Source organism: Schistocerca gregaria, chromosome 2 (assembly GCF_023897955.1).
Source record: "Schistocerca gregaria isolate iqSchGreg1 chromosome 2, iqSchGreg1.2, whole genome shotgun sequence".
Lineage (NCBI taxonomy): Eukaryota > Metazoa > Arthropoda > Insecta > Orthoptera > Acrididae > Schistocerca > Schistocerca gregaria.
In genome coordinates this window covers 388,238,719-388,266,619 of record NC_064921.1, presented here as the reverse complement: position 1 = coordinate 388,266,619, position 27,901 = coordinate 388,238,719, and the positions used below count along the sequence as shown (strand labels likewise).

At 42.6% G+C, this 27,901-nt stretch overlaps 1 protein-coding gene across 2 annotated transcripts in view; it reads left to right on the top strand.

The window, feature by feature from the left end:
• The window catches only part of LOC126321023 (obscurin), a 790,459-nt gene that overhangs the window by 102,176 nt on the left and 660,382 nt on the right, over positions 1–27,901 (top strand). For both annotated transcript variants that reach the window (XM_049994141.1, XM_049994140.1), the window contains exon 3: positions 6,426–6,587. In XM_049994141.1, coding sequence (XP_049850098.1) covers positions 6,426–6,587 — 162 coding nt within the window. The remainder of the gene's footprint in view (positions 1–6,425; positions 6,588–27,901) is intronic.

Here is a 27,901-nt window from a genome sequence, read left to right as displayed (position 1 = left end):
AATGTCGGCACTAGTACAGTGTATATCCACCTTTCGCAGCAATGCAGGCTGCTATTCTCCTATGGAGACGATTGTAGAGATGCTGGATGTAGTCCTCTGGAGCGGCTTGCCATGCCATTTCCACCTGGCGCCTCAGTTGGACCAGCGTTCGTGCTGGACGTGCAGACCGCGTGAGACGACGCTTCATCCAGTCCCAAACAAGCTCAATGGGGGACAGATCTGGAGATCTTGCTGGCCAGGGTAGTTGACTTACACCTTCTAGAGCATGTTGGGTGGCACGGGATACATGCGGACGTGCATTGTCCTGTTGGAACAGCAAGTTCCCTTGCCGGTCTAGGAATGGTAGAACGATGGGTTCGATGACGGTTTGGGTGTACCGTGCACTATTCAGTGTCCCCTCGACGATCACCAGAGGTGTACGGCCAGTGTAGGAGATCGCTCCCCACACCATGATGCCGGGTGTTGGCCCTGTGTGCCTCGGTCGTATTCAGTCCTGATTATGGCGCTCACCTGCACGGCGCCAAACACGCATACGACCATCATTGGCACCAAGGCAGAAGCGACTCTCATCGCTGAAGACGACACGTCTCCATTCGTCCCTCCATTGACGCCTGTCGCGACACCACTGGAGGCGGGCTGCACGATGTTGTGGCGTGAGCGGAAGACGGCCTAACGGTGTGCGGGACCGTAGCCCAGCTTCATGGAGACGGTTGCGAATGGTCCTCGCCGATACCCCAGGAGCAACAGTGTCCCTAATTTGCTGGGAAGTGGCGGTGCGGTCCCCTACGGCACTGCGTAGGATCCTACGGTCTTGGCGTGCATCCGTGCGTCGCTGCGGTCCGATCCCAGGTCGAAGGGCACGTGCACCTTCCGCCGACCGCTGGCGACAACATCGATGTACTGTGGAGACCTCACGCCCCACGTGTTGAGCAATTCGGCGGTACGTCCACCCGGCCTCCCGCATGCCCACTATACGCCCTCGCTTAAAGTCCGTCAACTGCACATATGGTTCACGTCCACGCTGTCGCGGCATGCTACCAGTGTTAAAGACTACGATGGAGCTCCGTATGCCACGGCAAACTAGCTGACACTGACGGCGGCGGTGCACAAATGCTGCGCAGCTAGCGCCATTCGACGGCCAACACCGCGGTTCCTGGTGTGTCCGCTGTGCCGTGCGTGTGATCGTTGCTTGTACAGCCCTCTCGCAGTGTCCGGGGTAAGTATGGTGGGTCTGACACACCGGTGTCAATGTGTTCTTTTTTGCATTTCCAGGAGTGTATATAATAGCTTGAAATGTTGGTATTGCTAGGTGCGTAGCACACGGATTATGTAAACACACTTTTTGGTATAGGTTTCTAGTGACAAACAGGGGACTCTAGCTCGAATCCTTGCCTAGCACACATCTGCAAGTGTCACGATACATCATTAAATTGTAGTTTCAGTATTTCTGAGTAGAGTTCAGTGATATCATTCTACGACATTGCATTGCACTTACTTATCTAGTTTGCCATTGAGACTGAACAACTCAGTATATTAAAATTACATACTTGGTTTACTTAAATAATTCCTTAAATAACTGTGTCAACAAAACTTCCTATGAAATTCTAAATGTAATTTAAAACTTGAGTCTAAATCAGTGATAGAGAAAAATGCACCATGTAATGAAAAGTATCCGGACATCTGCTGGTGGTGTGTCCGCACTTCGGCTTTATGATATCTTGAACCCAGTGTGGGTAGACTTTCACTGACGTGTCTGAATGTCTGAGGAGGTGGTAGCTATTTTGGACGCTGGGGTTTGGAGCAAAGTAGATGTTGTAACTCATCCCAAACGTGTTCCAATAGTCTGAGGTTGGGTCTCCGGCCAGGCCTGTCCATTTCAAGAACGTTATTGTCCTCAAATCATGTCCCTCCAGATGCTTTTATGACAGGATGCCTTTTCAATGCTGGTACAGTAGAGCATTGTGTCGTAACTGTTCTACTGTACGCAGTACACATGCTGTAAAATGTTTTCATATCCTTCCCCATTTAGCGTTTTCTTAAACGCAATAAGTGATTCCCTTCTTAACTTCGAAAGATATACCAACATCGTACGTCCATTCCATCGGACTGCCACAGGGTATGGCGAGATTCATCATTCCAAATCACTTTTTCCAGTCACCCACCGCTCACTGGCGTCGGTCTTCACACCATTTTAAACGCCGGTAGCACTGACGTGTGGCTTACGAGGAGATGAACGACCTTTGCACTCTATTCTTATTAACTCAGTATTCACAACCATTGTGCTAGCCGGACTGCTGATAGCACATTGAAACTCAATGGTGACTCTTCCCGTTGATTTCACAAGATTTTTTGCAACCATCCTCCATTATGCTCGACGGTTCGTACCATTCAGTGAGTAAGGTCTGCTGGTCTTGGTTTACCTGTGCCTCTTCCTTCGCATCACCACTTGACGATCACATCTCCACCACTCTACTTGGCCAGCTTTAGTAGAGCTGAAATGTTCCGAACTCACCTGTTATTCAAATGACATCCAATGGAAGTCGCAGGGTTCTTCTGTTGACCCATTCTACTATTACTGATGTGGCCGAACGGTTCTAGGCGCTTCAGTCCGGAACCATGCGTCTGCTACGGTTGCAGGTTCGAATCCTGCCTCGGGCATGGATGTGTCCTTAGGTTAGTTAGGTTTAAGTAGTTCCAAGCATAGGGGACTGATGACGGATGTTGAGCCCCATAGTGCTTAGAGCCATTTGAACCATTTTGAACTATTACTGCTTCCTTATTGGCAACACAGTATTGACCGCCTGCTTTTCTACTGGCGGACGCCTTTGTTGGTCAATGCTGCTATACATGGGGGTGTCGGATACTTTTGATCAGCTAGTGCAGGTTGTGTATCAATACATTACTTATATATCCACGTATTCAGTGAAGTGATGGTACTGCTGCCATGGTAGTAATAATTTTTTAAAGCCGGTTAATTCCTTGAGTGCTTTTGTGGCACGAGGGAATTTGTTAAAAAGGTGTGAACTCTTACGCAACGTTTCCTTCTGGTAAAATGCAGTGCCAATATGTAGATAATATGAAGGGTTTCGTAAAAACTGATATTTTGGCTGCGAACAACACGATTCTTTTGCAAGCATAAGCATTTAGCAATTATATTTGTTTTAAAGATAATAAATTTTTCTGTAATGTACATAAATTAAATTTCCTGGCAGATTAAAACTGTGATTTAATCTGCCAGGAAGTTTCATATCAGCGCACACTCCGCAGAGTGAAAATCTCATTCTGGAAACATCCCCTGGGCTGTGGCTAAGCCATGTCTCCGCAATATCCTTTCTTTCAGGAGTGCTAGTTCTGCAAGGCTCGCAGGAGAGCTTCTGTAAAGTTTGGAAGGTAGGAGACGAGGTATTGGCAGAAGTGAAGCTGTGAGGACGGGGCGTGAGTCTTGCTTGGGTAGCTCAGTTGGTAGAGCACTTGCCCGCGAAAGGCAAAGGTCTCGAGTTAGAGTCTCGGTCCTGCACACAGTTTTAATCAGCCAGGAAGTTTCACATCAGCGCACACTCCGCTGCAGAGTGAAAATCTGATTCTACATCTACATCTACATCTACATCTACATGACTACTCTGCAATTCACATTTAAGTGCTTGGCAGAGGGTTCATCGAACCACAATCATACTACCTCTCTACTATTCCACTCCCGAACAGCGAGCGGGAAAAACGAACACCTAAACCTTTCTGTTCGAGCTCTGATTTCTCTTATTTTATTTTGATGATCATTCCTACCTATGTAGGTTGGGCTCAACAAAATATTTTCGCATTCGGAAGAGAAAGTTGGTGACTGAAATTTCGTAAAAAGGTCTCGCCGCGACGAAAAACGTCTATGCTGTAATGACTTCCATCCCAACTCGTGTATCATATCTGCCACACTCTCTCCCCTATAACGCGATAATACAAAACGAGCTGCCCTTCTTTGCACCCTCTCGATGTCCTCCGTCAATCCCACCTGGTAAGGATCCCACACCGCGCAGCAATATTCTAACAGAGGACGAACGAGTGTAGTGTAAGCTGTCTCTTTAGTGGACTTGTTGCATCTTCTAAGTGTCCTGCCAATGAAACGCAACCTTTGGCTCGCCTTCCCGACAATATTATCTATGTGGTCCTTCCAACTGAAGTTGTTTGTAATTTTAACACCCAGGTACTTAGTTGAATTGACAGCCTTGAGAATTGTACTATTTATCGAGTAATCGAATTCCAACGGATTTCTTTTGGAACTCATGTGGATCATCTCACACTTTTCGTTATTTAGCGTCAACTGCCACCTGACACACCATACAGCAATCTTTTCTAAATCGCTTTGCAGCTGATACTGGTCTTCGGATGACCTTACTAGACGGTAAATTACAGCATCATCTGCGAACAGTCTAAGAGAACTGCTCAGATTGTCACCCAGGTCATTTATATAGATCAGGAACAGTAGAGGTCCCAGGACGCTTCCCTGGGGAACACCTGATATCACTTCACTCGATGATTTGCCGTCTATTACTACGAACTGCGACCTTCCTGACAGGCAATCACGAATCCAGTCGCACAACTGAGACGATACCCCATAGCTCCACAGCTTGATTAGAAGTCGCTTGTGAGGAACGGTGTCAAAAGCTTTCCGGAAATCTAGAAATACGGAATCAACTTGAGATCCCCTGTCGATAGCGGCCATTACTTCGTGCGAATAAAGAGCTAGCTGCGTTGCACAAGAGCGATGTTTTCTGAAGCCATGCTGATTACGTGTCAATAGATCGTTCCCTTCGAGGTGATTCATAATGTTTGAATACAGTATATGCTCCAAAACCCTACTGCAAACCGACGTCAATGATATAGGTCTGTAGTTAAATGGATTACTCCTACTTCCCTTCTTGAACACTGGTGCGACCTGCGCAATTTTCCAATCTGTAGGTACAGATCTATCGGTGAGCGAGCGGTGTATATGAGTGCTAAGTAGGGAGCTATAGTATCAGCGTAATCTGAAAGGAACCTAATCGGTATACAATCTGGACCTGAAGACTTGCCCGTATCAAGCGATTTGAGTTGCTTCGCAACCCCTAAGGTATCTACTTCTAAGAAACTCATGCTAGCAGATGTTCGTGTTTCAAATTCTGGAATATTCCATTCGTCTTCCCTGGTGAAGGAATTTCGGAAAACTGCGTTCAATAACTCCGCTTTAGCGGCGCAGTCGTCGATAACAGTACCATCGGCACTGCGCAGCGAAGGTATTGACTGCCTCTTGCCGCTTGTGTACTTTACATACGACCAGAATTTCTTCGGATTTTCTACCAAATTTCGAGACAATGTTTCGTTGTGGAACCTATTAAAGGCATCTCGCATCGAAGTACGTGCCAAATTTCGCGCGTCTGTAAATTTTAGCCCATCTTCAGGATTTCGCGTTCTTCTGAACTTCGCATGCTTTTTCCGTTGCCTCTGCAACAGCGTTCGGACCTTTTTTGTGTACCACGGGGGATCCGTTCCATCTCTTACCAATTTATGAGGTATGAATATCTCAATTGCTGTTGATACTATATCTTTGAATTTGAGCCACATCTCGTCTACATTCGCATAGTCAGTTCGGAAGGAATGGAAATTGTCTTTTAGGAAGGCTTCTAGTGGCACTTTATCCGCTTTTTTAAATAAAATTATTTTGCGTTTGTTTCTGATGGATTTGGAAGAAATGGTATTGAGCCTAGCTACAATGACCTTGTGATCACTAATCCCTGGATCAGTCATGATGCTCTCTATCAGCTCTGGATTGTTTGTGGCCAAGAGGTCAAGTGTGTTTTCGCAACCATTTACAATTCGCGTGGGTTCGTGGACTAACTGCTCTAAATAATTTTCGGAGAATGCATTTAGGACAATCTCGGAAGACGTTTTGTGCCTACCACCGGTTTTGAACAAGTATTTTTGCCAACATACCGAGGGTAGGTTGAAGTCCCCACCAACTATAACCGTATGAGTGGGGTATTTATTTGTTACGAGACTCAAACTTTCTCTGAACTGTTCCGCAACTGTATCATCGGAGTCTGGGAGTCGGTAGAAGGAGCCAATTATTAACTTAATTCGGCTGTTAAGTATAACCTCCACCCACACCAATTCGCACAGAGTATCTACTTCGACTTCACTACAATGCACATAAATGGTTGAGAAGGTGATTTCAATATCATCCACAAATTGGGTGTACTGTTCCGTAGATTGGTATATTGTTCATTAGACGACAGTATCGAATGCCCTCCTCAAGTCAAGATTGGCGATTATTGTGCAATATGCAGGACAGAGCATCGCGTATTTGCTGTCCCAAAGGTTTATCGACTGTTTACATGTCAGGCAGTGTCTTGTAGTATACACGCGCCTGGCAGTGTGATGGTGTGCGTGGTTTGCTGCAGACGGCCGCGGCTGGACCCCGAGCTGTCGGTGGGCGAGACGGGCGCGCTGCTGGACAGCTCTGCGGCGCGGCACAAGCTGTCGGTGCGGCCGCGCAGGAAGCACGCCGACCCCCGCCAGAGGGACCGCGACGAGCCCACCTCACCCACCGACCCGGAGGCCAGGTAAGCACGCCGCTACCTTCAGATTGACTCCAAAACTTCGTTTTCCACAAACCGTTTTGCCACGGTTTCGAGGACTAGCCCAGTGCCAGAGGCGTGCCCATTGGGGTTAACTTTGTGGGCGCGGCCAGAAAAGTAGGTTTATACTTGTGGTGGCACACCTTTAATGCTGCAGTAGTGTGTAGTACAGTAGAATAAGAGAAATAACTTGTAGTTTCCGGTAGAACACTAACGTACATCTACATCTACATGGATACACTGCAAATCACACTCAAGTGCCTGGCAGAGGGTTCATCGAATCACCTTCACAATTCTCTATTATTCCAATCTCGTATAGAGCGTGAAAAGAATGAACACCTATATCTTTCTGTACAATCTCTGATTTCCCTTATTTTATCGTGATGTAGGTCGGTGTCAACAAAATATTTTCGCATTCGGAGGAGAACGTTGGTGATTGGAATTTCGTGAGTAGATTCCGTCGCAACGAAAAACGCCTTTCTTTTAATGATTTCCTGCCCAAATCCTGTATCATTTCTGTGACATTTTTCCCATATTTCGCGATAATACGAAACGTGCTGCCTTTCTTTGAACTTTTTTGACGTACTCCGTCAGTCCTACCTGGTAAGAATCCCACACTGCGCAGCAGTATTCTAAAAGAGCACGGACAAGCGTAGTGTAGGCAGTATCCTTAGTAGGTCTGTTACATTTTCTAAGTGTCCTGCCAATAAAACGAAGTCTTTGGTTAGCCTTCCCCACAACATTTTCTGTCTGTTCCTTCCAGTTTAAGTTGTTCGTAATTGTAATACCTAGGTATTTATTTGAATTGACACCTTATAGATTAGACTGGTTTATCGTGCAACCGAAGTTTAACGAATTCCTTTTAGCACTCATGTGGATGACCTCACACATTTCGTTATTTAGGGTCAACTGCCACTTTTCTCACCATTCAGATATGTTTTCTAAATCGTTTTGCAGTTTGTTTTGCTCTTCTGATGATTTTATTAGTCGATAAACGACAGCGTTATCTGCAAACAACCGAAGACGGCTGCTCAGATTGTCTCCAAAATCGTTTATATAGATAAGGAACAGCAAAGGGCCTGTAACATTACTTTGGGGAACGCCAGAAATCACTCCTATTTTATTCGATGACTTTCCGTCAATTACTACGAACTGTGACCTCTATGACAGGAAATCACAAATCCAGTCACATAACTGAGACGATATTCCATAAGCACGCAATTTCACTACAAGCCGCTTGTACAGTGTCAAAAGCCTTCTGGAAATCCAGAAATACGGAATCGATCTGAAATCCCTTGTCAATAGCACTCAACACTTCATGTGATTAAAAAAACTAGCTATGTTTCACAGGAACGATGCTTTCTAAACCCATGTTGACGGTGTGTCAATAGACCATTTTCTTCGAGGTAATTCATTATGTTCGAACACAATATATCTTCTAGAATCCAGCTGAATATCGACTTTAACGATATGGGCATGTAATTTAGTGGATTACTCCTACTACCTTTCTTGAATATTGGTGTGACCTGTGCAACTTTCCAGTCTTTGGATACGGTTCTTTCGGCGAGCGAACGGTTGTATGTGACCGTTAAGTATGGGGCTACTGCATCAGCATACTCCGAAAGGAACCTAATTGGTATACAGTCTGGACCAGAATACTTGCTTTTATTAAGTGATTTAAGTTGCTTCACTACTCCAAGGATATTTACTTCTACGTTACTCACGTTGGTAGCTGTTCTCGATTCGAGTTCTGGAATATTTACTTCGCCTTCTTTTGTGAAGGCATTTCGGAAGGCTGTGTTTAGTAACTCTGCTTTGGTAGCACTGTCTTCGATAGTATCTCCATTGCTATCACGCAGAGAAGGCATTGATTGTTTCTTGCCGCTAACATACTTCACATATGACCAGAATCTCTATGGATTGTCTGCCAGGTTTCGAGACAAAGTTTCGTGGTGGAAACTGTTATAGGTATCTCGCATTGAAGTCCGTGCTAAATTTCGAGCTTCTATAATAGATCGCTAATCTTGGGGATTTTGCGTCTGTTTAAATTTGGCATGTTTGTTCCGTTGTTTCTGCAACAGTATTCTAACCCGTTTTCTGTACCAAGGAGGATCAGCTCCGTTGTTTCTTAATTTATTTGGTATAAATCTCTCAATTGCTGCCGATACTGTTTCTTTGAACTAAAATTAAAAGTAAGGTCAGCGTTGGCCGTAATATTGATGTTTTATTGATAGCAGAATCGATTTTAGATCACATAGTGATTATCTTCAGTGCTGTACAAATTAAACTGAGACACTGGTATCAAGTTATCAATATCAAAAACTGAGAAGTGATCACAATAACTGAACCACTGATCGCTTGTCAGTTTTGGTTATTGATAACTTGATACGAGTGTGTGCTTAATTTGTACAGCACTGAAGATGATCACTGTGTGATCGAAAATCGATTCTGCTATCAATGAAACATCAATATTACGGCCAACGCTGACCTTCCTTTTAATTTAACGTATATGGTCGTTGTGCACACACCACTCCATGGAGTCGCCAATCAATACTATTTCTTTGAATTGAAGCCACATCTGGTCTACACTTGTATTATTAATTTGAAATGAGTGAAGATTGTCTCTTAGGAAGGCTTCGAGTGAATTTTTATCTGCTTTTTGAACAGGTATATTTTTCGCTTATTTTTTCAGGATTTGGGGATTGCAATGTTCAATTTCGTTGCGACAACTCTATGTTCACTAACCCCTGAATCGGTTTTGATGCTCGTTAATAACTTGGGATTATTTGTTGCTAAGAGGTCAGGTGTGTTTTCACAACCGTGTACTATTGGCGTGGGCTCATGAACTAACTGTTCGAAATAATTTTCAGAGAATGCGTTTAGCACAATTTCGGATGATATTTCATCCGTACCTCCGGAATTGAACATGTATTTTCGCCAACATATGGAGGGTAAATTAAAGCCACCACCAACTATTATCGTATGAGTCGGGTATATGTGTTTGAAATCAAACACAAGTGTTCTTTGAACCTTTCAGCAAATGTATCATCTGAATTGGGAGGTCGGTAAAAGGTTCAAATAGCTCTGAGCACTATGGGATTTGAGGTCACCAGTTCCCTAGAACTTAGAACCACTTAAACCTAACTAACCTAAGGACATCACACACATCCATTCCCGAGGCAGGATTATTATTTTATTCCGGTTGCCAACAATGGTCATTGTTGGCAACCGGAATAAAATAATAACTGAATCCTTTTACCGAGCCGGCCGGTGTGGCCAAGCGGTTCTAGGCGCTTCAGTCTGGAACCGCGCGACCGCTACGATCGCAGATTCGAATCCTGCCCATACTAACTCACAGGAAGTTTCTACTTCGATTTGGCGACAAGATAAACTACTTCTGACAGCAACAAACAAGCCACCGCCAACCGTGTTTAGCCTATCCTTTCGGAACACCATTAGAAATAAGACACACTACTGTGTATCAAGACGCATGTGAAATTGTAGTAAACTGAAGGACTCGCTAATTATTTAGGTGATGGGTTTGTTTTGTATGGTGAACACTGTTATGAATAAAGAATTTTTTAAAAAAGAAAAAAAAACCATTTCCTATGCTGCTTCTGAATACAAACAACACAATATCGGTTCTGGAAGTACAATTACATCTACATATATACTCCGCAAGCCCCCGTACGTCGCGTGGCCGACAGTAGCCAGTGCCACTATAGTCGTTTCCATCACTATTCCCTCCCAGATAGAGCGAAGGAAAAACGACTGCGAATATGCCTCCGTATGAGCCATAATTTCTCATATCTCATCTTCATGGTCTTCCCTCGAAATTTGTGCCGTCGGCAGTAGGATCGTTCTGCAGTCAGCTTCAAATGCCGTTTCTCTAAATTTCCTTTATAGTTCCTCGAAAAGAACGTCGCCTTCCCTCCAAGGATTCCCATTTGAGTTCCCAAATCATCTCAGTAACACTAGCGTACTGTTCGTACTTATCAGTAATAAATCTAGTAGCCCGCCTCTGAATTGCTTCGATGTCTTCCTTTAATCCGAGCCGATGCGGATCCCAAACATCTAAGCAGTACTCAAGAACAGGTCACGCCGGCGTCCTTTATGTGGTCTCCTTTACCGACAAATCACACTTTCCCAAAATTGTCCCAATCCGTAACACAATCCCCACATGCTCATTCTATTTCATATCGCTATGCAACGTTATGCCCAGATATTTAAACAACGGCCGGCCACTGTGGCCGAGTGGTTCTAGGCCCTTCAGTCTGGAATCACGCGCCTGCTACGGTCGCAGGTTCGAATCCTGCCTCGGGCATGGATGTGTGTGATGTCCTTAGATTGGTTAGGTTTAAGTAGTTCAACGTCTAGAGGACTGATGACCTCAGATGTTAAGTCCCATAGTGCTTAGAGCCATTTAAAAAACGTGATTGCGTCAAGCAGAACACTGATAACCTTGCATCCGAACATTACCGGTTTGTTTTTCTTACTCATCCCCATTAACTTTCATTTGTCTACATTTTAGAGCTAGTTGTCATTCACCACACAAACTAGAAAGTTTGCCTAACTCATCCTGTATCGTCCTAAAGTCACTCATTTTCGGTAAGTTGCCGTACATCACAGCATCATCAGCAAACGACCCCAGATTGCTGCCACCTGTCCGCCAGATCATTTATGTACGGCATATAGAAAATAACAGCGATCATATCCCGGCTTTAGATAATGGATTTCAGCTCACACAGTCGATCTTCCATCCAGGTAAACGCTCTACTACAACTGAATCGTGATTGGGTTGTCAGGATGCTACTTACTTTTTTAAAGTTAGTTAACGTGAACGAAATGATTTTATGTGGACTGAAATAAAAAGAGGAATCATGAAGTTATTAACTTCCTTTATTAGGTAGAAATTCTTACAAATTTTCTATGCTGGTGAAGTCTAACTGCTAGATAAGAACCCGATCCTTTGCGTTGCTGGCTAATTTGTAATCTTCTGTAACCACTCTACCTCTTAATGGTGTTAAGGGCTGGCCGTTCTGGGGTTCTGGCTACAGATCTGCCTGTGCAGTTGTGGTATGGAATCCTTAGTGTCGCGCCAGGCGCGGAGTCTTAGAATGATAATTTAACAGGAACATTTTTAATACATGATGTCTTCCAAACAGAACTTAGACGGTAGCGGACCAGGTGCCGGTTGTGGCTAAAAAGCAGCGTTCCAGATGTGATACTAACGTTTTTTAATGTGTTGTACGATGGCACTTTGAGAACACCCTCATAAGTATCATATTTTTCTGCTTTTGGACTTTGAATTCACGCTTGAGATAACGGTACTCGTAACTACCTTGATCGAAGACATCTTTATTAAAGACGTCGTCAGATGTAGCTTGCTGCACAGAGGTGTGTGAAATACAAGACGTTATACGATTACAAATTTTCCCTGTGACGCAATTTGCTGTGTCGTCCAAACGATACACAGCCAGGGCAAAAGCTCCACAGACGCAAAGATGCGAGCTGGTGCCAGTACACCAGAGACTCGCCATTTGCGCGAGTTGCGCCAGCGGCAGGACGGCGCTGAGGATGAAGATATCGACTTCGCCTCGGCCAGTTGCCGGCCGAGTAAAATCCGCCAATGACCGGACGACAACGGACAGAAGCCTACTCGGAAGACGGAAAAGCAGCTCTTGTCCCCTTGGTTATAGATCATAGTCCAGGGCCGACTTAAACAGGGTACGTCGTTTAGTGAACTCTTAGAAGTGAACAGACAGTTGTCGTAAACTGCATTTGCTATATATTGTGAAGTTTACCTACGATTATTTACACTTAGCCATTGAGGGCCTTCTTTGTGTTATATTCTTCGTTCTCCTATACTGTTGTCCGACCCTGGGGCATAGCTGTGTAATAATGGCAGGGAGAAATTGTCTTAGCGGTGGACTACACCAAAAGCCGTTTCACGAACTCACAAACTGTAACAACAGTGACAACACAGCCTTCACAGCAGTAGCGACGAGGATTTACAAACCAACTAACAGAGGTAGATCGAAAATACCTAAGAGAACGAAATTATCTAATAGCTACAGTATGAAATAAAGTTATTAAAAAAGTCCTACGTAGGAGAATGACTTCCCTCGACCTTACACACACTATTATTAAAAAAAAGTTCTACGTAGGAGAATGACTTCCCTCGACGTTACACACACTATTATTCCCAAAAACCAGTGTAATCTACGAAGTTCTGTGTAGTGTCAGACAAATCAGAAAGCTTAAGTCTGCGGTGTAGGATTCAGAACTACTACTCGACAGAAGGTTTGCAGCCTCGCAGACGTCAGAGTGACACAAACTTCTTTTCGATCGTTCCCCTTGTTCTGTGTGTATGTAGTATAGGATTTAACGCAACAGTGAGTTGCTGCTTTAGATACTTTTTTCTCTTTCAGTGCGTAATCTGCGTAGAGACCCCTTCGTGTTATAACGTATGCGCTTTACCCATGAAGTTTGCGGATAGATGACATATTCCTTGTTCCTTCTCTGTTCATTTCATATACTGCATTAACTAGATATGTTGGTCATGCACTGTTACTGAATTTTATCATTCTTTGCTTGCAGCGGAGTTCCACAGGGTAGGAGAAGCCCTCTGGCGGTCACGTTCCACCAACCAATTCTCGCCTATGCGTAATTCTGGCGTTAGCGCTAACAGAGGGCGCTGATTATGTGCAGCACTGTGTTTTCTTTCATTGTTTATTTAGCGATTTGTTTTATAGTTTTTTAATATTATTCCGTGCATAATCAAAGGTGCTTATTACTTATGTCATTATCTAGAATATTGGCACTCGAGCATGTGCCAAATACTGTGTATTAACTCTTTCTCTTTTTAACAATGACTTTTGTCGTACTCTATTTCATCGCTTTTTATTACTGTATTGCCTTTTATACGTTATAATCTCATTACAGACGTGAACTATTGTATCCCCCCTTGCTTAATTAGTCATTGGAAACTAGTGTATGCCTACATTAGCGACATCTGGTGAACTTACAACACAAACATCTTGTGGCTACTGTACGGAAGCTTGTTTTGAACAGTAGAGCTACTGACAACATGACTCGTGGATATGGTATATTTATTGTTTTTAAGCTATAGACAATCTGCGAGTATATTTATGATTTTTTCCCATTTGTTGCTGCAGATCTGTTGATGGTCGTTATGGACCGAAACCTGTAATCTGTTAACAATAAGTTTGTGACCATAGACGTAAATTAAAGGAAACTTATAAAAATATGAAGTCAGTCGTAACAGTAAAATATTTTTATTTCTTATACTAATAAAGGAACAATTATTAACATTAGTTCGTCGTCATATAAATATTCCTGATAAACGGAGAAGGCAACTAGCTTTCTTAGGTAATTAGCAGGACAGCGAGCATCGTATCGGAAGTTGAAAAAGCTGTGATGTTCCGTGCAGTGACCAAGTGGAGTAACGACGAGCGTCTGGGATCAGCAGCGAAAATCAGTGTTTTATCTAGCACCGACTAACAGCAACTAACTTAAACTAAGCAATTAGGAATGAGAAGCAATATGAAATGAAATGTGCGTGTGGCTCGGGCCTCCCATCGGGTAACTTGGTCAACTGTTGCAAGTCTTTTTAATTCACACCACTTCGGCGACTTGCTTGTCGATGAGGATGAGGTGATGGTGAAGGCAGCATAAAATCTAGTCCCCAACTGGGAATCGAACCCAGGCCCCTAGCATGGCATTCTGCGGCGCTGGCCACTCTTTTCTTTATCTGACCACAAAAAAGAGTAGTTTCGGGGAGGGCAAGAGGGCGAAGCGGGCAGGGATCACAACCCGAGGCCTGGCCGCAACGTCCTCAACCCCCATCGGCTACCAATGATGTGACGGGAAACGAATTAGGACAAAATCAAGCGTGTTAGCAATCAGTTATTTTTATACACCACCCAGCTGTTGAGGCAGACTTCAGCAACAAAGAAAATTACTTTCTGTATGTGGACAGCACATTAAATGTGACGTAACTTGCCATTCTCAGTCGCGCCACAAGTTCATGCTCTGATGGCTTGGTCTTTCTCTAATCCGTAGAAGCCAGACTCGGGCACGCCGTGCAAAGCGTCAGGCGTCCACAGTGTGCTGCACGCCTGTGGTCCAGGGCTCGGACCTCCTCGGTATTGCTCAGTACAGTGCAACATTTCACTTAACAGTGCAATGCGACACTGTGTTTTCCGTCATTTGGTATATAATATTTCTGTCGGTGCGAATTTCTTCCGTTCCGCAGTATTGTAGTGACAACGCTGTTTTCCCTCGCTCTTTACTTGATGTTCAAAAGCCCAGCGGCTTTTTGCACAAAAGGAGGCTGCCTAGCGAACTGTCATCACAAGCCTTTCAAATGAATCAGAATCATAGTTCTTTTTCGGAGAGAAGGATAAGAATTCTCAGTATCTGTTACGCAGTCGCATAATCGACGGACATTGCGTATATGATACAGAGCGGCATTGCAACACCATGGGCAAAGAATTTAAAGGTTTGTTTGGCGATGAAAGATCAGAGAATTACAAAGATTAACAGAAGATGTACATTAAAATTTACTTTGTGATAAATTTGCAGGCAAGGAGCACGCAATGAAATTGGTGGTCAGAACTGTAAATTTCCTAAAGTAGCATGCGTTATTATACCTCCAGTTTGAACAGTGTTAGTTGGAATTTAACGAGGATTGTGGTGACGGTATACTGTATATTACTGAAGGGCAGCCAGCAGTTATACGGATATCATTCATATTCCAAGCAGTACACAATCTGCACCCTAATGACACCGTACAGAGAAGAGATTGTTCTAATTTTATAACTATCACCAATTGTGATGAGGGTGTGTCACGACGCATGGTCAGTGAAGCAAATCTCGGAGAATCGGTAGAACCCTGCGTCGTTACCAAAATCAATCATAAAAACGCACACAAGTGTTTTGTACTGGATCGAAATGAAATGTGCTTGCTCTATTGTTATTTGCCTGGAGAACTTTCATAGAGACATGCTAGAACGTTTCTTAATGTCACAATCCACAGCAGAGGAGGAACAACAGGATTTCACTGTCCAGAATACAGGACTCCACCATAATGATATACGAACATCCTGGAGAACCTAAATTTAAGACTGCCAATTAAATGAATCGGTCATTCATTATCTCCACCCCTTCTTTCTGCTGGACCTTGTCAGACACGTGGGTTACGATGCCTCATTTTCATCGTCGTTCGTAAACTGATTCGAATCAGCTGTACTGTCTAGGTCTCTGAAGGAGTAATTACTTACGATCTCCATCTGCGCGTGTGTTGCGAGCTTACGCACTTACCGCTGAATCTGACAAGCACATATTTCCTTTGGATGCTGGCAGACTGAAGCACTAAAGTTATTTCGAATCTTGAGAGCTTAGAACGTAAAAAGCTTTATCGCTTTACTTCAAAGCAAGCTGTAACCCGCTGATGGGTTTAGGGGCTTCTGTCGGCTAATCTCCAGTCTCGGTTCGTTAGACGTCACAGCTGCTCCTAGAACCCAAAGACAAGTTCGTTTCCGGCAACACGTGTACGCGTGCACTGTAATGGCTATCCTTCACAACCTTGCTCGTAACTACGGTCGACGACTGCTGCCTTCTACGACCCATTAAAAACAAATGAAAGAAGATAGATGCACTGCACCGAAACGCTTCTAGTTAACGCTTGAGCAGTTTCCTGAAACTTCGTCGACATTACGTTTAAGGCTGTACCAGGTAAGAAGAGGAAATAGCTGTTATAGTATCTGTTTCAGATCTGAAATCTCCATTAGGGTTTACCAAAAAATATCACACGTTAATTGTTGTTGTGGTCTTCTGTCCTGAGACTGGTTTGATCCAGCTCTCGATGCTACTCTATCCTGTGCAAGCTTCTTCATCTCCCAGTACCTACTGCAACCTACATCCTCCTGAATCTGTTTAGTGTATTCATCTCTTGGTCTCCCTTTACGATTTTTATCCTCCACGCTGTCCTGCAATACTAAATCGGTGATCCCTTGATGCCTCAGAACATGTCCTACCAACCGATCCCTTCTTCTAGTCAAGTTGTGCCACAAATTTCTCTTCCCCCCAATCCTATGCAATACCTCCTCATTAGTTATATGATCTACCCGTCTAATCTTCAGCATTCTTCTGTAGACACATTAATTAGCTATTGCATATTGTTAATCAAATGTAGCACTATCGTGCGACACCACGTTAAAATAATTATCAATTGGAATTACTGCGTGACCTAGCTAGTAATCTGAGTGGATAGGTGCCTTCTTTCGCACACAATGATAAAAATTTGAACCATAAGAAACATATTTTGAGATTCTCAAATAGTTAAGTGCTTCTTGCATAAGCTTGTGCTTCTTGCATAACTGCTAGTTTCTGAAAAAGGTAGTCAACATAATTTCTTGTCCAGCATATGAAGCTTCTTTATGCAGGTTCCACAACTGTAGTATTGATTCTGAATAAAATACCAGCACCAGTTGCCCTTTTATTTTAAAAACCACGAGCGGTTTCGGCCTCTCAGGCCATTTTCCCAATGGTATGTCAGGCGTCCGGAAGGAACACAAAACAAGTCGTTTCTAAAATAAAAATAAAAATGCAACTGGTGCTGACATTTTACGCAAAATCTTAACATATTCTATATATTTCCACTTATTAATGCCATTTGATATCAAATATGCAGTGTAAATATATATCACCACACTAAAAGAGCTAACCAATACAAAATGTGACATCCTTACAGGCACAAAGACTCATTAGCAACCCCTATTATTATTTTCCCAAGTTCTCTGGGGTAAATACCATTCTTTCGTCTGTTAAAACATTTTACAAGCTACAGAAGTTTGTCTCCTGTACACATGTTGTTAGATGGCCGAACTCCATTACGACGATGTCACTACGACAATAACTCTCCTTGTCTTTTTCTAATTTCCTCATCAGGAAACAAGCGCAAAGGATAAGAAGGATCATGGCGTGTACTCATTGTTTATGCTTGAGGACCTAATTCAAAGTACTGAAAAAGCTGGTTCCGCAACCATCGAGGGAATAGCGAGAAAACAGCTGTAGACTATGGCGCATGTTGTAGCCAACGATACTGCCACAGTCTGCAGCACTGTCCCCAGACTGCCCCTGCCCCTATTTATGAGTCAACTGGAAGATTTGTACCAAAGGCTTTAATAGTTCTATGACGAGGTAGCTTGCAACGCCCTAGACCTGCACCAGTATTGAAACTTGTTGATGTTGTTGTTGTGGTCTTCAGTCCAAAGACTGGTTTGATGCAGCTCTCCAAGTTGGTCTGGCCTGTGCAGGACTCTTCATCTCTGCATAACAACATTGTTATATGCAACGTCTGTACAGAAACCTTGATCTCAGTCTACAATTTTGACTCCCTACATTTCCCTTCATTTCCATACTGATGATTTCTTGATGCCTCAAAACGTCTGATATCAATCAGTCCTTTCTTATAGCCAAGCTGTGCCATAAATTCTTTGTCTCTCCAATTTGATTCAGTGCCCTTTCATTAGTTATCTGATCTAGTCATCTAAAACAAAGAATTTTTATGTAGTAACACACTGCAAAACCTTCTATTCATGTCTTTTTTGTACTTTTCATAGCATATATTTCATTTCCGCATAAGGCTGTAGTCAATACACAGTACTTCAGAATATATTTCCTAACACTTAAAATTTATACTCTAAGTTATCGAATATGTATTGTTTCAGAAATAATGTTATTGTTACTGCACGTCTGCATTTTATAACCTCTCTACGTAGCCACTGTCATATATTTTGGTCCGAAATATCACAAAAGCCATTTACTACTTTTAGTCTCTCCTTTCCCAATCTAATCCTCTCAACATAGTCTGCTATGGTTAAATTAAATTCCATTCCCTTGGTTCTATTAATGTTGATGTTCATGTTCTATCCTCTTTTCAAGACATTATCCTTTCTATTCAAATGATCTCTAAAGGACCTTTAATCTCTGGGGGAATTTCAGTGTCATCGGCAGACCTTAAAATTTTAATTTCTTCTTCCTAAAATTTAAATCCATTTTCCAAATTTATCCCTAGTTCCCTTTAACTCTTTATCAATGTTCAGATTAAATAATTTCTCCGTCAATCCCTGCTCTACTACCGTTTCTCCTTCGGGTAATTCCTTGCTTCACTTCGGATTTCAAGAAAAATTGTACATAACCTTTCGGTTCCTGTATTTTATCTTTGCTACTTCACAACAAAGATTGCATTCCAGACAACACTGTAAAAAGATTTCTCTAAATCTATAAATGCTGTAAATGTTGGGCAGAACTTCAGTCTATCTTTTAAGATAAGTCCAAGGGTCAGTATTGACTTGTGCATTCCTACGTTTCGACCTCTTCCAGTTTTTTCCATTCTTCTACAAATAATCCCTGTTAGTATTTTGCAACATGGAATTAGTAAACTGTTGGTTGTGTAATGTTCACACATATTCGCACCTGCCTTATTTGGAATTTGAATTATGACATTCTTCTTGAAGTCTGAGGGTATTTCGCCTGTGCCCATAGAAGATGGAATAATTTTGTCATAGTTGATTCTGCACAATATCTTAATAATTCTGAAGGAACGTCGTCTAAAGTAAGTGCCTTGTATCGTCATTAGTCTCTTAAGGCTCTGTCAAATTCTTCTCGCAGCATCACCTCATCTTCATTTACTTTCTCTTCTGTTTTCATCTTCATTTTGTTCTCTTTGTAGAGTCCTTCGATATAGTCCTCCATCTTTCAGCCTTCCTCTCCTCGCTTAATACTAGTTTACCATCTAAGCTCTTGATATTCATACAAGTACTTCTCTCTTCACCAAAGGTCTCTTCATTTTGCCCCTATTCAGGCATGTTTCTACAGCCTTAAACTTATCCTCTTACTAATCTTGTTTAACCGTTTTCCATTTTCTGTCGCTCTAATTTTTTTGGACGTCTATAATTCCCCTTCGCCTGCTTCATGTGCTGAATTTCTATATTTTCTCGTTTCGTTATTTAAGTTCAGTATTTCCTGTGTTATCCAATGATTTCCGCTAGGCCTTTCTTTTTATGTATGCAGTCCTTTGCTGCTTTCACTACTTCATCTTCCAGAGCTACAGATTCGTCTTCTATTGTACTCCTGTCCCCTGTTTCAGTCCAACGTTTTCTAATGCTTACTTAGCATCCATGCTGTGCACGCAAAGTAGCCCTATCGGTTGCAGGTGACCTCTGTGTACAGCCGCCGAGGCTTGTGCTGCTCACGGCCTCGCCTGCAGTTCATGCAACCCGGAACACAAAGATGCTGTCCGGTAGGGGTAGCCGCCGAACGCACCGCAAAGAAACCATAAACTTCAGATAGAGAGATGCTAAATGAAAAACTTTTGGGCGTCAAAAGGGGGCAATGCATGGAGACTATAACTACTAGTGGAAGGGGATCTTATCGAAAGACCTTTCACAAATCCCAAAGAAACCATAGACTTGAGATAGAGAGATGCTAAATGAAAAACTTTTGGGCGTCAAAAGGGGGCAATGCATGGAGACTATAACTACTAGTGGAAGGGGATCTTATCGAAAGACCTTTCACAAATCCCAAAGAAACCATAGACTTGAGATAGAGAGATGCTAAATAAAAAACTTTTGGGCGTCAAAAGGGGGCAATGCATGGAGACTATAACTACTAGTGGAAGGGAATCTTATCGAAAGACCTTTCACAAATCCCAAAGAAATCCTTTTTCAGCAAAATCCGCAAAGTAGGTAAAACCATCCATATTCTGTATGAATGGAAAGATCACGCGGCGTGTTTCTCATTCATAAGTCATAACTGAATGTTCTTTGTTTGTGAGAGGATGTAATGTCCTCATAGTAGATATGGAATGCGCACGACGGTTCAATAAGAGATAGGTTATTTAAAATCCCAACACACTACGCGAAACTCCCAAAACATCTTCCTCGGAAGAAAGAATAATTTGTCAACGACTAAGAATTTAATAGACAAAGAAAACTGCAATAATATCTGTATGAGAAATATTCCTGAGGCACAGAAGAATTCGTGAAAGTGTAGCAATATTTGTGTGCGTACATGTGTATTCAGAGAGAGTGAGAGAGAGGAGTAGTTAACCAGAAACCTCTGAATGAAAAAGGCACAGTTTAAGGTAATCATGTAAATGGTCAGCATGTTGCCATTTTTCACTGAGGATGTGTCCACTAATTGTAAAACTGACGCCTTCCGTATGAGAGGTCCCAGTTAAGATCCACGAAATATGCTAAGACACGAAATATAGAGTCTAATGCCCTGTCCATTTCGCTGTCTTTACTCTCGAAACAGGTCTTTTAGTGGAGAATGAGGACCAGGGCCAGGTTCTTTTAAGAAGATATGTCAGAATTCACCTTCAGTTATTTAGGGTAATTGTCAGGGATAACCTAAATAAAAATTGCCCAATGGATATCTCAGCTCACACAATTCCAGACACTTTGTGTGTAGAGTGTCTTAACCGTTGCACCAGATCGCTTGGATTAATTCAAGAATATTACATAGCTGTTAGACTAGTGACGATATTATCGAGAATGTTACAAAAAATACCTTAATTAATTACTCTCGTGATTCTTTAAAAACAGATTCCTTGTGCTTATCTCGGGATTGTTGCCACTGATGTGGTCTGTGCACGTGCACAAATGTGCGAAATTTCTAGAAGAGAGAAAGTTGGGCTCCACTGAAGGCTGGCATTGCTGTAATATAAGTGGAGGTACGACGGCCGTGACTAAGATCTGTGCTCCCGGTGCCCCGTGTTTGCCAACTGGGCCGGGCCGCGTAAGGAGCGGCCTGGCCTCCGTGCCTCGTTATGACGCTTGCCAGCCGGGGCGTCGCCGCATACCCCGATGCGCGGCCGCTTGCCAGCCTCTGGCACGCTCCACAAACACGTCCAGCTGCTCTTACTCAACGTCGCCGCCATTGTTCCCTTTCTGTCTGGCCGCCGCCAATTCTGAACAGGGGAGAGAGACGCTGTAGGAAGGAGACGCATGCGAAGGAAGTGATACTAAGTGTGTCCCACTCGCGAGACGATGTTTCCCGACCAACAATAATCGACCTACCACCATCTAATCCATCTTCGCCACTAGCTGTTTGTACACCTGAAGAGGGAGTGCCATGTACGAGAATACTATCTCATTCCGTAAAATTCCCTTCGTTTGTAGACTGTGGCATATAGTAAAATGGTGAACCAATGTTTCGGCCGCTTTCGAAAGTGGCCATCATCAGGGTACGGCCGCAAAAGTCTATGAACATGCGACATTAATGTGATCTACAAGTTATAATACAGTTACTACAGTGTGACACTGTATATGATAAATACCTGCAACATGGCAGTAAGGAACACAAGGAATTTTGCAGAGTAAGAAAGAAGTGGCGGATGAGTCAGTGGAATGTGTGGTGTCGTAGACGCTCGGCTGTGCGGACAATGTGTAAGAGGACAACAATAATGACGATAAGTGCTTGACAAGTGAAAGTGATACTGAAACAGGTATAGAACCATGTAGTTCACCATCCTTGTCGGACAGGGAGCCACAAATCCCGTCTCCAGTGCATCGTAGTAAAGAACAAGTATTGTCCAAGGATCGGGTATTAAACATAATTACGTACGTGCTTCATCATCCGCAGTATAGTGGAAAAACGAATATGAACAGATTTCGAATGAGTTCGCAGCAATATGATGCATATGAAAAATTACAGATATTCAAGGAGGACAAGACGCACTTGTTACAAAAGCGTTTCAAGGATGATCGATACAATTTGCAGGATGTGCATGATAGTGATCCACAACATTATGCACATCAGAATGCGCGAGAAATGGATTACACTGATTACAAGGAAAGCACTGGATGGTTGCATAACTTCAAACAGTGGTACATAATTATAAGACGTAAGATAACGAAATTTCAAACACAAAATCAACTAAACGATCCACGGCAATCTGCGGAATCGGCCTGAAAAATTGTAAACAAATGTATCCCATCGTTCAGTAACGAGTTTTTTTTAACTCCGACCAATCGGGATTTGAAGAGGAAATGAATGTGAAAGGAACACCGAAAATTAGAGGCATCATGAGAGTTGTATCAAGACCAACTAACATCAGTGCCATAAGGCATTCATATACACTTACGCCAACAGTTGATCTGGATATTAAATTGGCTGGAAAGTTATTTATTGTGCTGGCAGAAGTTGGAGGTGTTCTGCCCCCCTACGATTCTTTCTCGCGTGCAGATCCAGCAAGGGGAGTAGCGAATATTTAACCCTGAACTACTACGGACGGTCTCTCAGACCGCCACAGCTTTTTGTCTTATGATATTTCACACGCCCCAGTCAGGAGAAGTTGACTCTTCTGTGTACCTTCCTATCGGATGGCAAGCCACACCTGCAGGAATCTGGCATTGTTGCTGCAATTTATTTCTTATTTTTCTGCCATGGAAGGTCTCACAGGTGTTCCATAGCGTTTTCATGTCGTGTTTTTGTTGAACATTTCTGTTTCTCCGTGGTGAGGAAAGCTAGACCTTCTCTGCAACGTTTCGTATACGATAGGGATGTGGATGTTCAAGAATGCCTCAGTGAATTCTCAGATGGAAACTTCGATGACAGTGATAACTATCCTGATTTCGAGCATTTAGTGATCACAATACTAATACAGAGAAGGAAGCTGAACGTGATGAAGATGTGACAGGTGGTGACTGTGGAGAAGCATACTAATACAGAGAAGGAAGCTGAACGTGATGAAGATGCGACAGGTGGTGACGGTGGAGAAGCATACTTCTTCAGTAACAACAGAAAGATGTTTTCGATGCAGAAAACAGAAGCTGGAGAAAACAGAAGCCGCTAACTAAGGTAAAAGTAAGGCAACTCAAATACTGTCTTTCAACTGCCTGGACTGCAACAGATTCTGGAAAGTCTCAGAGAAAACTTACTGTTTTGGAGATATGAGTTTCGATTACAGAAATAATGTTTTAAGAAACGAAAAACTTCAGCCTTTTTTTCTCATTGTTTCAAGTGGGAAACAAGATACCCGTGTTAACAGCGTGCTGCTCCGATTTGGCTAGATAATTGCAGGAGTGTCTGCGAGAAATGCATCCATGCTGAAAGCAATTAAAATTTGATCCAGGGCCTCAGAAGAATATCTAAAGTAATTACCTCCTTCTTTATTTGTAACATAAAAATTTGGCAAAATTTCTCCCTTTATAGAATCATGGGGTGGAATAATCGCTCTAAGGCTGAAATGAGGAGTAGTAAACTCAAAGCTGCATCCAAATACAATTTGTCATAATCATTCCATACAGTTATGTAGAAAATCTGTAATACTATCTCCCTGATGAGAATCTGTGGGTGAGTAAGAAAGTAACCATATGCTGTTATTTTAGTAGTATATAAAATAAAAATAAACTGAAAATTTTGCTATGTTTTAGTTTTCAGAATTGGATTGTTTAAAAAATTCAAATTCCCTAAAAGTCTGTTCCCAAGAAGTGTAACGAAAACGAAGTCACGAAAACATATGTTCACCAAAACAGTAGTTTTATATGTAAAAAATAGAAACGTGGTCTGAGAACACCCTCCATAGTAACTATGTTTCTGTCAACATCAGTAGGAGATTAGGGTTAAATTACAGCAAGCAAGAGTGGGAAAACGGGCGTAAGAGATCTACAACTGTGGTATGAACGCTGATTTTAGCCAGTATATGGTAAAAACAACTTGCTTTTGCTTGATACCTGTCCTGTGTATAAAAAACATACTTCTTTACAGCAAGCTATTCATCCTGAAAAATGTGGGACATTGCAATTCTACCACCTGGAACCACTGGACAAATTCAACCTCATGATGTCTCTCCTTTTTTTTTTTTTTTTCGCCGCACCTATAAACGTATCATCGCAGTATCTGCATATACGCCTTTCGCGATAAGCTCCACGACAGACTGTTGCGCATTCGGCTGCATACCGTCACATTCCATCAGTTCTCATCACCCCGTTACGCCAATAAGTATCCTTTAAGAGTGGATACCTAATGGTTCAAATGGCTCTGAACGCTATGGGACTTAACTTCTGAGGTCATCAGTCCCCTAAAACTTAGAACTACTTAAACCAAACTAACCTAAGGACATCACACACATCCATGCCCGAGGCAGGATTTGAACATGCGACCGTAACGGTCGCGCGGTTCCAAACTGTAGCGCCTAGAAGGAAAGTCCACTGGACCTGACGGAATACCAATTCGATTCTACACAGAGTACGCGAAAGAACTTGCCCTCCTTCTAACAGCCGTGTACCGCAAGTCTCTAGAGGAACGGAAGGTTCCAAATGATTGGAAAAGAGCACAGGTAGTCCCAGTCTTCAAAAAGGGTCGTCGAGCAGATGCGCAAAACTATAGACCTCTATCTCTGACGTCGATCTGTTGTAGAAGTTTAGAACATGTTTTTTGCTCGAGTATCATGTCGTTTTTGGAAACCCAGAATCTACTTTGTAGGAATCAACATGGATTCCGGAAACAGCGATCCTGTGAGATCCTACTCGCTTTATTTGTTCATGAGTCCCAGAAAATATTAGATATAGGCTCCCTGGTAGCTGCCATTATCCTTAACTTCCGGAAGGCGTTCGATAAAGTTCCGCACTGTCTCCTGATAAACAAAGTAAGAGCCTACGGAATATCAGACTAGCTGTGTGGCTGGATTGAAGAGTTTATAGCAGACAGAACACAGCATGTTATTCTCAATGGAGAGATGTCGACAGACGTTAAAGAAACCTCTGGCGTGCCACAGGGGAGTGTTATGGGACCATTGCTTTTCACAATATATATAAATGACCTAGTAGATAGTGTCGGAAGTTCCATGCGGCTTTTCGCAGATGATGCTGTAGTCTACAGAGAAGTTGCAGCATTAGAAAATTGTAGCGAAATGCAGGAAGATCTGCAGCGGATAGGCACTTGCTGTAGGGAGTGGCAACTGGCACAAATGTAATGTATTGCGAATACATAGAAAGAAGGATCCTTTATTGTATGATTATACGATAGCGGAACAAACACTGGTAGCAGTTACTTCTGTTAAATATCTGGGAGTATGCGTGCGGAACGATTTGAAATGGAATGGTCATATAAAATTAATTGTTGGTAAGGCGGGTACCTGGTTGAGATTCATTGGGAGAGTCCTTAGAAGAGGAGAGTCCATCAACAAAGAAGGTGGCTTACAAAACACTCGTTCGACCTATACTTGAGTATTGCTCATCAGTGTGGGATCCGTACCAGATCGGGTTGACGGAGGAGATAGAGAAGATGCAGAGAAGAGCGGCGCGTTTCGTCACAGGGTTATTTGGTAACCTTGATAGCGTTACGGAGATGTTTAGCAAACTCAAGTGACAGATTCTGCAAGAGAGGCGCTCTGCATCGCGGTGTAGCTTGCTCGCCAGGTTTCGAGAGGGTGCGTTTCTGGATGAGGTATCGAATATACTGCTTCCCCCTAGTTATACCTCCCGTGGAGATCACGAATGTAAAATTAGAGAGATTCGAGCGTGTACAGAGGCTTTCAGACAGTCGTTCTTCCCGCGAACCATACGCGACTGGAACAGAAAAGGGAGGTAATGACAGTGGCACGTAAAGTTCCCTCCGCCACACACCGTTGGGTGGCTTGCGGAGTATGAATGTAGATGTAGATGTAGAACCGCTCGGCTACTCCGGCCGGCAGTGGATATCTAGCTGAAGGTCCTGCATGGTTTTTACCTCCCAAGAAGTTTGCCTTCAATCTTGGTGGTGTTAACTTTGTGATCACAGTGGGGTGCCGTTTTTTGGTTGGTGTTCATGGTGCAAGTTAATGGTTTGTTTTGAACATTTTTTTGAATGTCGGTAATGTCCATTTTGTGAAGTGTAATACTTTTATCCTATAGAAGGTTGATCTCTGCACCTCTCGGACACTCATGGAGTTACATCAAGTCGCAGGTGTATAAAGCTCCATTAAAACTGAAGGAGGCTTTGCTGGTATTGTTTTAACTACCTGTCTCATTCTACAACAAACATCGATGATATTTTAGAGGGAGAGGCAAAATTTTATGCGGCGTTTTGACATATGCTTTGAGACGGAATTGTCGCTTCCAACAGCTGCTACCAGCTCAAAGTATTTGCCACAAGTTGTGAGTGGGTTATTTGAATAAGAAACTAAATATCAGTTTATGACAATTAGCTCTAGATATCAAAGTACTTAGTTTACGGTTCTCTTCCATGTGTATAATTGTGAAACTAAGGATTTTGAGCATCTTGAATAGTGTGCTCGTGCAGAGGTCTTGAAAATAATTGATTAAAAGAATTAGAAATATTAACACTGCCATCGCAGTACATATTTCTTCTCATTAAACTGTTTCAAACAATCCGCTTCAATTTACTAGAAATAGTGACATTCATTACAATGCTATATTTGAAAGAAAGCTAAAAAACTGCTTCTGGGCAACTCTTGTTCCATAGAAATTATTATTTCGAAACTTGCAGCTTATTTAGTACAAACGTATTACATTATTATTTCTGTTACTATACTAAATCTTCTTTTCTACTGTGTCATCTCATCTGCAAATGGCCACTATACAACCACATTTAAAAATAAATAATGTTAATAGCTTTTAAACTGTCTCATTTCACGTCCTTACTTTATCACGTGCAAGTGACCTACAGAAAAAGTAACTGCTATCAGCTGTACTAGGTTTGTTTGGTGAAGTGGATTAGGCAGTTTATAACGGTTACGTATTAAAACTTTTCAATGAACTATCGTAATTTATTTTTACATTAAGGAAGACTTGATGATAGTATAAGTGAAGCAGAGATGAAATGATAACGACTTAGACCTAACGAATTAGGCACTTAACCGCAGAAAATATGTTAACGGCGGTTTAATTGTTGAAACCAATTACTTCAGGTGAATATTTTATACTATTCATTAACTCTCGCATGGGGTTCCGTCTAATTCATCATTGTGCGGCCAGTTGCTAGCCGCAATTGCTCTTTGTAACCGTTGCTGTTGGCTGCCTGCCGGTTCCCGCGCTATCTGTTATCCCTAATCGCTCGGCTTTGATGTTTGCATAATAAATAACCACTGCCCGCTCGCTAGAGATTGTGGGTTGTGCCAAATAACACACGCACTAAAAAAATCGTGGTATGTCTCATAGACTTAAAATAGCTCATTCTGATTCACATTTTAACGTCACAGTAAAAGCTATTGGAAATAAAAGAAGTTCGTAGGAACATAGCACTTTGTTATAGCTAAACGTAAT